We start from the raw sequence: 14,802 nt of genomic DNA, 5'->3' as shown, positions 1-14,802 counted from the left end.
CATGAAGAAAAGCATTGTAGTTTTATCCGCAAGATATAATACCCTCTTTCATCGGAGGTATATGCTATTTCTTGTTTCATTCCGATTTTCTTCAGACGTGTACTCACAAAATTAAATTAAAAAGTATCAACACAGAAATTATTCATTTAAACAAATAATACATCTTTAGTTAATGCTGTTTATGGTTTATAATTATTAAGATACATTGAACTCACTAACAATACAAATGCAGTCTACTATCCAAAGCATTTGTGAAATATCTAAAAGCATTTCTTTAATGTCATGTAGACACGGAATATTCTCTCTTACCAAAACTGTTGACTGCTCCCTCAGCAACTGACCTTAGTTGTTTATATCGATGTGTTTAACCGTAAGAATGATTGTAAATGGGATTTAAAAGACGATATTTTAGAGTTTGTGCAATGTTTGGATACAAGTGTGTAATTGGAGAATATGTTTGGGTGTATTCAGTGTTCAGTGTTTAGATAGATGTGCTTTAACGGATGAAATATAAGTGTTTTAAGCCTTCAAAAGAGAAAGTAGATTTTTCAACAAGGAAGTTATTTGCTTCTGAATATAATTCAGGTTGGTTCGTTTATACCATTATAAGCTCGGTTGTTCAGAAAGCTAATAATTTGTTTCAAACACTCTCGAGTCCGCTTGAGTCAAATTCACTAGTACTAAGTGTCTAATGAGCAAACTGAGGGTGCAAAATATTATAAGAAGTTAGAGAAGTAACAATTCGCCCTGTACTTTTCATTGTATTATTAATAAAGGAATCTCAATAAACTAAGCCCATAAGCAAAAACGTTTAATGTGTTGAATAAAGAATAACTTTAAAAAGAGACCTTTTTGACGTGGACTTTCTGAAAATACGTCTATTTTCGATTTCGGATTTTTATTCTTCGCTATTTGCTGTAAATGAAATCTACTTTCGCTATCGCGTTAACAGTGTTTTCGCAACAAAAAAATCGTCAATAACTCATCAACATTGTGTAACTAAAACAAACATTTAGAATTGAAACTATTACTAGCAAACCGAACTTTAAAACAATAGAAATACTACAAAAAACACTTTTAATCAATATTTACATCGAGATAGACTCGAAACAGACAACACTTCTGCTAACGTATGAGACTGCATAACTGCTGTTCATGCTGTCTGAAATGTATAAAACTCTTTATTGTTTAGCTGGCCCTACTTACAAGTTGACACGTTTGTAAACAGTATAATGTGTATGTAATTCATGACATGCTGCCTATATTTTAGGGAGTACTTAAGCAAATTGGTGTATATATATGACTGTTGACTATACTTGTAGAAATGTAATGACCATTGTACGGAGAGTAAATCTTGTACATTTTTATTTCGACCAAAATGAAAAACACACAATAATAAACTATTTGTTTGGATCAAAATGCCTCTGTCTCTTTGAGCAAAAAACCCAGATAAATTGCAAAATGATATTTTCCACATACAATATAATGTCCTCTGTTGTTGAGGCGTCCTTTACTGTTGAGTCGTCCGTTATCGGACACTTGTGATCAGATACTTAATATCCATTGGTGTTATAACGCTATGTTTCGACTAAGCAAAAACAAACGTGAAAGCGAAAATCAACAGATAATTAATAAAACCCATATGGTGTTTATAATGTTGTTTTTTATTTTCATTTTATTTTTGTAACCATTGCAAATAATTGTTAATCGTTGCAAACAAAATGTACGGTCCATTGACCTCAAAGTTAGTATGCAACATCTATGTTTGCCGTCAATAGCACTTTGTCCCGACAGTTATATGAGTTATGCTTCCAAGAATAAAATGTGATTTAATTATTCGGGCTATTCTAAATGGCGCTCGATGTCCTTGGTTTCATCTTCCGATTTTCCGATTGAATGGCCTCAAACACTTCATTACTATAACCGACATACACATTTCATCAATATTCAATTCTACTTCGTTGCATCTGAGGCATTTGCTTTTTCTTGTTCATTTGTTTTTTCTTTATCCGTGTTCTCACAAAGAGAGATTGTGCTTAGAAATATCAAAACAGGAATCCTTTAATTAAACAAATTAACAAGTTTTAGTTTATGCTTTTCACGATCTATATCGAAAACCTACAATCTTTATTAGACTTCTGGGTGTGTCCCTTGATGAAATAAATAAAGAATCCATACTACCGCACCATATATATTGCCTTAATTAAAGCTGTTTTCTATTAAAAGTGGTTAATGTCATTTCTTAAAATATTCCTTTAGTGACATGTAGACAGTGAATATCGTCGTTTAACAAAAATGTTGACTGCTCCCGTAGTAACTAACGTCAGTTCTTTACTTTGATATGCCTGCTTGTGTTTATCCTAAATAATTATTTAAATAGGTTTCTAGAAAGAGGCCATTTGGGAGTGTGTTAAATATTTGGATAAATGTGTTTTTTAAATGATGTCAAATAAGTGTTTAAGCCTAACAGCACAATAAAGGAGATTTAACTTAAACAAGTTATTAATTTGCTTCTGAATGCAATGCAGGTTGGTTGACCTCGGTTTTCTGTAATCATGTTTACAATTTTGAAATACACACTATTCAATCCATGAATACATTTTTTGAACTTTTTAGATTCATGCTTTAAGTTATATTCACTTTATTGGATGGCTTATGTTACCTACAATGCTTACGTTTGGATTTCAGTAAAAGTCTTGTTACATTTAATAAGATCGAGGCTTAAGTGTTAGCTTTTACTTACTTTTATTGTTATTTTGATGTGCTTTCACTTGTCTTAGAGTCTTAATTACATTCAATATGTTTAAAATGTTTATTTCAAAGTGTGTTCAATATTTGGATAAATGCGTTTTTAAATAATGATATCCAAATGTTTTAAGTGTAACAAAGCTAAATAGGCGATCTTATTTAAATAAGGAAGTAATTTGCTTTATTTATACAATGCAGCTTGGTTTCTCCGGTCTTCAGAGACCATAGGGAGATCATTGGGAATTAATATTTGAAATCAAAGCTACTCATTCGACATTCTTTTTTTTATCATTTTTGATCCAGTTATTAAATACGATTCAATATTCTGTGACGACTAAAATGACTTTTAATAACGTTGATGTTAGTCATAGTATTGCTATATTAAAAAGACCGACTATGAGTGCTTATAATGGCTATAATCAATACCAAATGACGTTACCGAATAATTATGATAAAAACTAGGTCGTTACATGCATATTATTGACTAATCGATTGTAATGGCATGGACAAATGCCAGCCAGACGTATATTTCATTCACTTATTGTTATATAGGTACTACATGTTTGCCAGTGTATTCAGCAATATCAATAATTTGTCATCATTATAAATATCATGTATGTCCTATTTTGTAAAAGAAGTACGTCATATTGATTGAATGTTAACTATTTATTTTAATCTGGTCAAACGTAATACATATGTTGAATTAGATACGGGAAAAAAATTCTAATTACCATTCCCGTGAATATCAACACATTTACACACACACATAATGCAGATATTGTTATAATATTTACATAAAAATTGCCCCTGATCATACTTGTAACCGCACGGTTTGCAAACAATTTATTTCCCTAAAACCCGTACATTTCAATCAAACATGCCATTTTGTGTTTGTGTTTATTACTAAAATGTACGCATTTTTTATTTAACGCACTGATTTAGATTTGCATTAATCCAAACGAACGGGCTAAATTCCTCCGTCATCAAACAAATTTGACAGCCATATCGAAAATTTATGCAAGATGCGTTTTCCTTCGGTCAATAACGCGATTGGTAATTACATAATCGAGATTAGATATATACATATAGGTATGTTTACTGCTGCTGCTTTGTGAATCTCGTTAGTTTCTTGTTATAGATTCTCCGTCCCTTGATCTCATGGGGTTGACATACATTCAGCTTGCTATAAATACTATGTTACCGGTAGATGCGATATTTGTTATGGACGTTGACATACAATTAGCTTGCTACAAACAGGATGCACGTTGGGTTTTTGCGATACATGTTAGGGACAAGATATTGTTTAAATAATAACTGTACTCATTGATCAAAAAAAATAAATAAAGTATAACCGATACTCTTCCATCATGACATTTTCATACGTATCATTCAAATATCTAAAACATGGGTGTAATTTTACATGAAAAAGTTATATGATAGATTCGTTCGTTTCGCATTCTAATATTCAAAACGCAGGAACGCATAATAAGCCGTTATGATTTGCGGTTGATATCGTTATTGGCACGGCGTTAATGTCTTAATAATATATGTTGTCATTGACAGCGTTACTCTCATTTGGCTTTATAACAAACGTATTGCTATTACATTGTGTATTTTCATTCTCATGATGATGTTTATCATTTTCCTATTCTTATTTTCAGTGATACTTAACAGACGATGTAGTGATGACAATGAAACAATCAATCGACCAAAAACAGTAACTCAAATCGAACGTTTTGGTTTAATTCATTATATATTGAACTTCCATGAGCATTTGACATGGCATCAAATCAGATTCAGTGTGAAATGTGCAGTAATGAAAATGCAGTTGGGTATTGCCAAACTTGTGGATACGTTGGTGAAACATGTGTTAATATTCACAAGATAGGAAAGATATTTCAAACTCATACTGTCATTATGCATGAGGCTGTAAAATTGCATGAGGATGGTACTAAAAATCCAAATGTCAAATTACGGGACATCACAGAAGAAAGATGTAAGCAGCATTCGACTGAGAAGGCTATATTTCTTTGTAATATTCATGATTCCATGATTTGTGGCCGATGTCTTCATTCGGGACATCGTCCTTGTGGAGAAGAAGTCGTTGACTTGCTGCATGAGGTAGTTAACATTGACTGCGAGAAAGTCAACACAATGAAGTCACTGTTGATGGAGGTAAACGATGAGATTCTGCTTTTGAAAGGTGAAGCAGAACACAGTAAGGAGAATTGCAAGAAACACGCTGATAAATGTGTGCAAGCATGTCTGGAGTTCGGAAATAAAATTAAACAACGTGTAGATGAATTGACAAGTGGCATTAGGGAAGGAATAAAGGAGAAACATAACGAAAACTTGACCTCTTATTCCCATATTACTAAAATGTGTGATGAGAAAACCAAGTGGTGTCACAATGAGGAAAGTAAAATTGATGATTTTGTTGACAATAATATGGCTGGACGCTTGTACCTAATGAGCAGACATTTTGAGAAAGAGGTTTCGGACGCCAGAACCCACCTCAAAGAAATCAAACACAAACATACTTTTAAAGGCTTCGACTTCAAAGAAAACACTGTTATTCTTAAATGCCTGTTTGAGGATTTTGAGGAAGTTTATGAACAACATGAAGAAGTTACAGGAAGTGACGATGGAAATTCCAACGATGTTTTCATATCACCTGCAAAAATAAACAAGGTATCGCGTATGATGTCGGTTGTTTGAGTACTTTAAACTGTAATATTTCTTATCAACCGATTTTCATCAAAACAACAAGTTAACCATCAACAAGAGGGTTGATTGTAACATCAATGAAGTATTGTCTAAGTCTTTGAATATCAATTAGTTTGCACTAAATGCTTTATTTATTCATACAATTCAACTATTGTATTTAGTCTGGAATGTCGAATTATACACCAATGCGTAGCATTGTTTAGAATAACATCATGTATTTACCAAGTATGTTTCTATTGGAAAATAACTGTTAAACCGTGCCTCATATTTAGAGGCCTAAGTACTATTCTATGTTTGGATGTTTAATTTCAGACCCGGCGGGAGCTCACTGCAGTGTTGAATCAACTCAAGCAAGACTTAGATCAATCAGAAAAGGTTTGTAAAAGTTTACCCGGTATTGGACTTCAACTATTTTTCTTAAACACATAGTACATAAAATGCATTAGTAGTGTATATTGCTAATATGTGATAGGGGCTATTATATCATTTGGTTAAATTATGTAAAGTTTGTAATTTAGTTTGGTTTTTGGATATTATACTATTGTCAAAAACTTTAGCCGCTTAACTAAACTATCATTTAGAACGCATTACTCCGTTGTTGTTTTTTAAAGAACAGTTTATGTTGTTAACTGAGCCCCAAACTACATTTATGTTTTTCTTAAATATGATGATGTTTAATATAAACGTTTGACCGGTCAAATACAATGTATGTAAAAATACAACATTTAGACATGTTTCTTATAGTCATTTATGTAAGTTTGTCTGTGTAAGTGTTTGTTTTAATCTACAAATATGATCTTTATTAAAAGCGTCATTGCCATATGCTTGCAATTTTGCCTCTGGCGTCTCAGACAAGAAAGGTATTCGAGAACGAGTTGTGTTCTATGTCTTTGGCGTTTGCCCATTGCCACTAAACCAGGTTTATGTTTAAACTTTTTGCTACTGAGCATGTTTCTGTAGCTTTTTGCATATATATTGAAGCAGAGCTTGGAAGAATACTCAACAGTAAAACCAATGGTGTAAAACAACATAAAGTAAATAAATATAAACGTTTAATCCTTGGTGAAATAATATGCTATTGGCCACTATAATATGTGATCTTGTTGCAAAAGTATTTTTGTATAAAGTAGCACATGCCGCTTAATTGAGATTCTTATTCGTTGTACCACTTGTAGTTGTTTATGTGGCACACTGTTGAGGAAAGTTATTTAAAACAAGAAACTAATGAAAGCCAAGAACATACAGTTCGTTGTTTACACTTGTAACATAGTATTTGCTAGATAAAGATGTATATATAGGATGTTATACTTAACTGTATTTATAATCATCATTTGATTTATTATGCTGCTATTTCTAATTAATTCAGAGGTTGGAATATCATCTTATTTGTTCATGGCCTGTTTTCACAATAAAAACAACTATTTAACGACCTCTTTTTTGCCGGATTAAACTGTTATCTTTTCTACCTAATCTGATTTCAGAATGAAAGACGGGAAAGTTGCTCGTCTTTATACGTTGCTGAAACTGATCTCTGGTCTTCAGCTTTATATTATATGATGATAGTAAACGTTGTTGATACTTAATAGTTAATTTAGCTGGTTATGCAAATGTTAACAGGCAAGGACTGCGCTGTGTGATGAGCTGAAACAAGTGAAACAAGACAAAGATAATTCAGAAAAGGTGAGACCAGTTATATAAAAATGATTATGATTCTTATCATAGACATACACAGATATAGCACGTATAGTCAACCGTGTACAGTAATTCCTTGCAATAAAAAGGAAATTATTGGATAAATGATGTTAAGTCAAATTATTTACATTTTCAAAAAAGCATTGCTGTTATTCTATGTGTACTGACAAAATATCCCAAACCAGCAACTACATATTTCGCCTTTATGCTTTCAGAAAAGGAAGATATTCGAACAAGAATTACAGAAAACGAGACAGGACAAAGAGGAATCTGAAAAGGTAAGATAACATTTTTACACAACCTTTACACCGTTTAATACAATATTTGACAAATAAAAGTTATTGACGTCGTTTTATGACGCGCAAGAACTTGAGTAAAACGGACAATATTTACTAAATCCAACAGATTCCAACGTCTATTTAATCCGATAGAATAATTTGGTAAACGTTACTTAAAACTATCCTTCGAACACATACTCAGACAAGAAAAGAACTATGTGATGAGCTGAAACATATAATTTATGACAAATAAATCATAATTTGGAAAAATCAGACTTTCACAGACATATTTTATGATTCGAATCGTACATATATACAGGGACCGTATTTACAAAAGTCCTGGCAAAACCAGATGTGTGTATATGCGTGCGAAGGTATTATTCAGTTAAGTTATCTAGATGTTAGTCGGTCTGTGTTAGTGTATTACTTAAAATCTTCTGCTATTCTGCATGCAAATCAATATAATAAGCGCTATTACCATATGCTTCCTATTTTGCCTTGTATGCCTCAGACAAGAAAGTCATTCGAAAACGAGATGGAACAAATTGGGTTGGAGGAATAATAAAAAAACAATGCTTTATGACAACTTAATGCACATCAGTACAAATGTTTATCCTTTGTGAAATAATGTCCTAACAATGGTATATACAATCTTGCTCCGAAGTATATTTGTATACAGTAGTACTAGCGAACCTGTTTGTTTTCTAATCCATTGTCCCACTTGTAATTAAGTATGTTGTATTATGCAAAGTCAATAAATGAAAAAAAAGTTGATCAAATAACTACCATAGCCTATAACATTCACTAAATTGTTGCATTTGCTGCACTGAACACTTCTAATCTAGTATTATCAAAATGTGTTCTTGTATCAATGCGATAAGGAGTGATTGTTCCGAAAGGGCCACAACAAACGTCTCCGTTCTAAACTAATTTTAATATTATCTAAATAAAGATATTTTTTCGTCAAAAACTGTATAGAATATGTTCTACTTAACCTGTGCATTTTTCATCATCATTGTGCAAATTATATTTATAATGTCGCTATTACATAGGTTAATATTATTAACCTTAATTCAACGTTTCAAATTAAGCAGCATCTATTTTACTCTCGGCCCGTGTTCACAATACAAATTTATCAAAGCGGAAAGTTGCTCGTCTTAATTTGTTCCTGAAACTGATGTCTGGTCTTAAGCTTTATTTGTATATAATTTGATGATAGTAATCGTAATTGATAAATTAAATTAATGTAGCAAAATACTTCCAATGTTTCCAGACAAGGAAAGCACTGTGTGATGAGCTGCAAAAAGTGAAACAAGATATTGATAATTCAGAAAAGGTGAGACCAGTTACACATACATATATACACGTATAGCATATATAGTAAACCGTGTACAATAATATGCTAATAAGCTTTTTTTCTTTTCTCAATTCTGTCGAGATTTATTTTGTTTTGTGCATACATCACTTATTTATCTTTCATGTACTATTACCTCAGGAAATCCTTTATAATCATTAATTATGGCCTTACCTTGTTTAACATTGAAATGTTCTTTTGAAATAGATATTGTTTAAACCAACCTTGTTCATGAGTCCTTGCCATAAAACGAATGTATAAGGGTACCTTCAAGTCAGTCAAATTATGTGCATCTTCGATAAAAGTATTGCCGTTATTCTAGTGTACTGACAATATAATTCAAACCACTACCAACATGTTTCGCCGTAATGCTTTCAGAAAAGGAGGAGTCTCGAACAAGAATTACTGAAAGCAAAACAGGACATGGAGAAAGCTAAAAAGGTAGGGAAAATAATGTTATAAACATAGGTATAGATCAGATATTTGACAAATAAATGCAAGTTATATATGAAGCTAAAGAACCCGAGTTGAGCTAGGATAATATGACCATAATCGAACATATTCAAATGCTTATTTTAAGTCGTATAGAAAATAACATTTAACGTGTCTTAAAGCATTTAGACATATTAGAATATTCAAACACGTGTTAGGACAAGAAATGAAGTATGGGATGAGAAACACGTAAAACGGGATCAAGATAATTGTTTGGGCAACATATATTTATATGTATATATTTGTGTAACAACTACTTTCTACTGACGAAACATTATGTGAATTGTTGTTTCATATAAGAAAACTGTGGAATTAGATTTGAATAGTGAAACAAAACCTCGGTAATAAGAAAAGAAAAGACCTGTGTCACATATGATAATTACGTACTGGAACCCTTAACTGTATGAATGTCAATCTGCATATGGAATGTTTCGAATTTTGCTGATTATTTATTATCAATTATATTATGCTTGTCGATATTTTCACAAATATTTTGTTTTATCAAGTCTTATTAATAAAGTATATAATTTAGTTTCGCGCGATCAGAGCACAACGCATTGTGGAATATATGTTGATGAGTACTGTACATCTTCAATATCGATGTTTTCCATCTTTCAAATAAGATGTTTACCAAAGTAAAAAAGTCAAAAGGCCGTGACTAAGTGTTTCGTTCAGTACGAAAACATACCAAATTTGATTTTAAGACTATGCTATCAAGTTTGAAAGAATTGGTTGACAGCTAGTTCGTAGTCATTAATAAGTATACTAAAGTTGCAGTTTCAGTGTTTTAAAACTAAACCAATACACATTTTTAACGCAACTGCATATTTGTACATACTTTTCAATACATGGCTTCTTTCAATATTGGAAACAAAACGTACTAAGAATTGTATTAAAGTCTATGACATTTGTACGCACATTTTGAACTGCAGTTGACTTAAAAAAAAACAATTCTCAGTAAAATATGTCCTTTTAATGTTGCGAAAATGATTTATGGTTCCGAAACCTTCCCAGCAAACGATACCAAGTATGCATCTCCGTCCTAGTACTACTGTATTGACATCGCGTTTCGTTGATGTACCTCGGAGGGTAACGTGATCAAAATTCGCAAGCAAAAATTAGTAGTGTAAATTAGAATTATGTAATAAGTTTGATAAAAAGACAACCTTTATAAACAAACTTTCGTATAGACTATTTAAAGAAAGTAAGAATCATCAAGTTGAAAAACGTATGTCTTTACCAATATTGCAAAGTTTTAGACACATATAATATGTATGGAATAACTTGACAGTTTCAGAGGATATTTGCTGATTTAAAATAATCTGTATTTTATCAAATGGGTAAACATAGCAAATAAATGAAAACTCCAAATGATAAAATATTCAAATTGCACGTAACCAAACTATGCATTAAGTAAGCCGTATCATTATTTGATTTCTTCAAAGTAATATAATGTACCTTTAATATAATTTGAAACAAATTATGATAATAACAGTATAAAAATGATGATTCTAATTATATATATATATATATATATATATATATATATATATATATATATATATATATATATATATATATATATATATATATATATATTTACTAATCTCTTACGAAAGTTAATATATGAAAATCATAAGTTAATAAAGCAGTTTGGTATTTTATGACTAAAGAAAGTCTGGTATGAACATATTCGTGATAGAAAGCTGACTGCAGAAACGTTAATATTATTATACGTGTTTGTGTTATTGTAGAAATGTTCTGGGTTGGACCCACCCCCTAACCCAGCTTGAGCATCGTTAAAGTAATTGCACTGCTTTTTCTGTTATTATCGAGAGACTGGCGTGTAAGTGGAGAACAGCAGTACAATCTAATATAAACAAGTGTGCGCTACTTTCAACTTTATTTAAAAAAAAATAAACAAAACAACACCGGCAACTAATGTTGAACAGTGCGCTGTACGTGTACTCATAAAAATGTATTTTGGGATGCTGTCAATGTTTAAGATATTTGTAAAATAGGTTTACTGCGTACGTGCAGTTTCAAAACCAGTCATCGACATCTTTGTTTACTCAATACTGAACAATTAACAATATATAGACCATTTTTTCTGTGTTGATTTTTGCCTACATTTCCGTGTCAAACCTGCTGCTTCTCTAAGATAGTCCGAATTAATCATTGATAGTGCGAATCCCGTTTTTCCAATACAACACTGCTGTACAGACCTATTCGTAGCTCTATACATCGATATTGCGCGTACCGCGTTGATATACTTTACACCACTACCATACAGACCTCGTTGTTGAACTACACCATTCTCGTACATACTTCGTTGTTGAACTACACTATTCTCGAACATACTTCACTGTTTAATGTTTGACTACACCACTCTCGTACAGAAAACTTTCTTGGGCTACACTATTCTCGTATATACCTTGTTGTTGGACTGTACACCACTCTCGTACATACCTCGTTGTTGGACTACACCACTCTCATACATACCTCGTTGTTGGACTACACCACTCTCGTAGAGAAAACGTTGTTTGGCTACACCATTCTAGTACAAACCTCGTTGTTGGACTATTTACTATTCTTGTACCGACCTCGTTGATGGGCCAGACCACTCTCGTACAGACCTCTTTGTTGGACTTTAAATCATTATCATACATACCTTGTTGTTAGACTACACAACTCATCTACCGACCTCGCTAATGCACTAAACACTTCTCTCGTGGAGTACTCGTTATTGGACTATACTGCTGTCTTAAGAAACCTCGCCGTTATCATACACGACTCCCGTAAAAACCTTGGTGTTGGACTACACCACACCAGAAAAGACCTCGTGGTTGGGATTCACCACGCTCGTACAGACCTCGTTGTTGTACTACATCACTCTCGTACATACCTCGTTGTTGGACTATACAACGCTCACGTGCATTACTCGTTGATCGATTGTACACTGCACTCTTAAAGAACTCGTCGAACTATACAAAATTATCGTACATATCTCGTTGTTGGACAATACCCCACTCTCGTACAAACCACGTTTTGGACTATACACCACTCTCGTTCATATCTTGTTGTAGGACTATACACCTATTTCGTGCATATCTCGTTGTTGGTCTATACACCACTCTCATACAGACCTCGTTGTTGGACTACAACACTCTTGTACATACCTTGTTGTATGACTATACACCTATTTCGTACATATCTCGTTGTTGATATCCACCACTCTCGTGCAGACCTTGTTGTTAGGATACACCACTCTCGTACAGGCCTCGTTGTTGAACTACACAACACTCGTACATACCTTGTTGTTTGGCTACACTACTCTCATATAAACCTTGTACACTATACTTGTGCACACCTTGGTAATGAACTAAATTACTCGCGTACATACCTCTTTGTCGGTCTACAACGCTCTCGTGCATACCTCATTAAGGGGCTGTATTACATTCACATAGAAACCTCGTCTTTGGTCGTAAAGACCTTGTTGTTCAACTACACCACTCTCGAACATACCTCTTTGATGGGCTACACCACTATCGTACATACCTAATTGTTAGACTTTACAACACCATTAATACAGACTTTGCTGTTGGGCTATACCTACTATCGTATAGACTTCGATGTTGGGCTATACACCACTCTCGTTCAAAACCTAATTGATGCACTTCACCATTGTACATACCTCATTGATGTACTACACCACTTTCGTACATACCTCGTTGTTGGACAAAACACCACTCTCGTACTGACCTCGTTGTTGGGTTACAATACTCTCGTAACGACCTCGTTGTTGGGCCAATCAACTCTGGTACCGACCTTATTGTTGGGCAACACCACTCTCGTACATACCTTGTTGTTTGGCCACAACACTCTCGTTCATACCTCGTTGTTAGACTATACATCATAATCATACAGACCTAAATGATGGACTATACACCGCTCTCGTACAGACCTCGTTGTTGGACTATACACTTATTTCGTGCATTGCTCGTTGTTGGACTGTACACTGCACTCGTACAGAACTCGTTGTTGAACTATGCACCACTATCGTACATGACTCGTTTTTGGTCAACACCACTCTCGTGCAGACCTTGTTGTTGAACTACACCACTCTCATGCATACCTCGTTGTTGGTCTACACAAACCTCGTACATACCTTGTAGTTTAAAATACACCACTATCATACATACCTCGATGTTAGAATATACACCACTCTCACAGATCTTGTTGTTGGATTATACATCACTCTTGTACATACCTTGTTGACGGACTTTACACCACTCTCGTACATACTTTGTTGACGGACTTTACAACACTGTCGTACAGACCACGCTGTTGAACAATACACTTATCTCGTACCGACCTCGTTGTTGGACACCTCACCACACTCGTACAGACCTCGCTGTTGAACTATACACTTATCTCGTACCGACCTCGTTGTTGGACACCTCACCACACATACAGACCTCGCAGTTTAACTATACACTTATCTCGTACCGACCTCGTTGTTGGACACCTCACCACACTCATACAGACCTCGCTGTTGAACTATACACTTATCTCGTACCGACCTCGTTGTTGGACACCTCACCACACTCATACAGACCTCGCTGTTGAACTATACACTTATCTCGTACCGACCTCGTTGTTGGACACCTCACCACACATACAGACCTCGCAGTTTAACTATACACTTATCTCGTACCGACCTCGTTGTTGGACACCTCACCACACTCATACAGACCTAACTGTTGAACTATACACTTATCTCGTACCGACCTCGTTGTTGGACACCTCACCACACTCGTACAGACCTCGCTGTTGAACTATACACTTATCTCGTACCGACCTCGTTGTTGGACACCTCACCACTGTCGTACAGACCTCGTTGTTGAACTATACACTTATCTTGTACCGACCTCGTTGTTGGACACCTCACCACTGTCGTACAGACCTCGCTGTTGAACTATACACTTATCTCGTACCGACCTCGTTGTTGGACACCTCACCACTCTCGTACAGACCTCACTGTTGAACTATACACTTATCTCGTACCGACCTCGTTGTTGGACACCTCACCACACATACAGACCTATCAGTTTAACTTTACAGTTATCTCGTACCGACCTCGTTGTTGGACACCTCACCACACTCGTACAGACCTCACTGTTGAACTATACACTTATCTTGTACCGACCTCGTTGTTGGACACCCACCACACATACATACCTCGCAGTTTAACTATACACTTATCTCGTACCGACCTCGTTGTTGGACACCTCACCACACTCATACAGACCTCGCTGTTGAACTATACACTCATCTCGTACCGACCTCGTTGTTGGACACCTCACCACTCTCGTAAAGGTTCGATGTTTCAACATTTTATTGATTACAAATGGTTGATAATGTTGAAGCATTTAATCATCTTGTGATAAAAGAGATAACATTGACCCGTAGATACTTTAAATTTCGGAAAACATGTTGAACAAAGCCCTT

At 34.3% G+C, this 14,802-nt stretch overlaps 1 protein-coding gene across 3 annotated transcripts in view; it reads left to right on the top strand.

Moving 5' to 3' along the window:
* LOC128208903 (centrosomal protein of 128 kDa-like) overlaps positions 1–14,802 on the top strand; it is an 83,473-nt gene that overhangs the window by 46,956 nt on the left and 21,715 nt on the right. The window contains exons 1-7 of one of the 3 annotated variants that reach the window (XM_052912596.1): positions 337–585; positions 4,410–5,439; positions 5,788–5,850; positions 7,093–7,155; positions 7,383–7,445; positions 8,719–8,781; positions 9,178–9,240. In XM_052912596.1, coding sequence (XP_052768556.1) covers positions 4,528–5,439; positions 5,788–5,850; positions 7,093–7,155; positions 7,383–7,445; positions 8,719–8,781; positions 9,178–9,240 — 1,227 coding nt within the window. In that variant the 5' untranslated portion in view covers positions 337–585; positions 4,410–4,527. Of the gene's footprint in view, positions 1–336; positions 586–4,409; positions 5,440–5,787; positions 5,851–7,092; positions 7,156–7,382; positions 7,446–8,718; positions 8,782–9,177; positions 9,241–14,802 lie in introns of those variants that run through there. The other 2 variants (XM_052912597.1, XM_052912598.1) reach the window with 2 other exon arrangements.

The sequence above is a fragment of the Mya arenaria genome, chromosome 11 (assembly GCF_026914265.1).
Source record: "Mya arenaria isolate MELC-2E11 chromosome 11, ASM2691426v1".
Lineage (NCBI taxonomy): Eukaryota > Metazoa > Mollusca > Bivalvia > Myida > Myidae > Mya > Mya arenaria.
The sequence above is the reverse complement of the archived record's forward strand: the minus strand, read 5'-3'. Positions and strand labels throughout refer to the sequence as shown.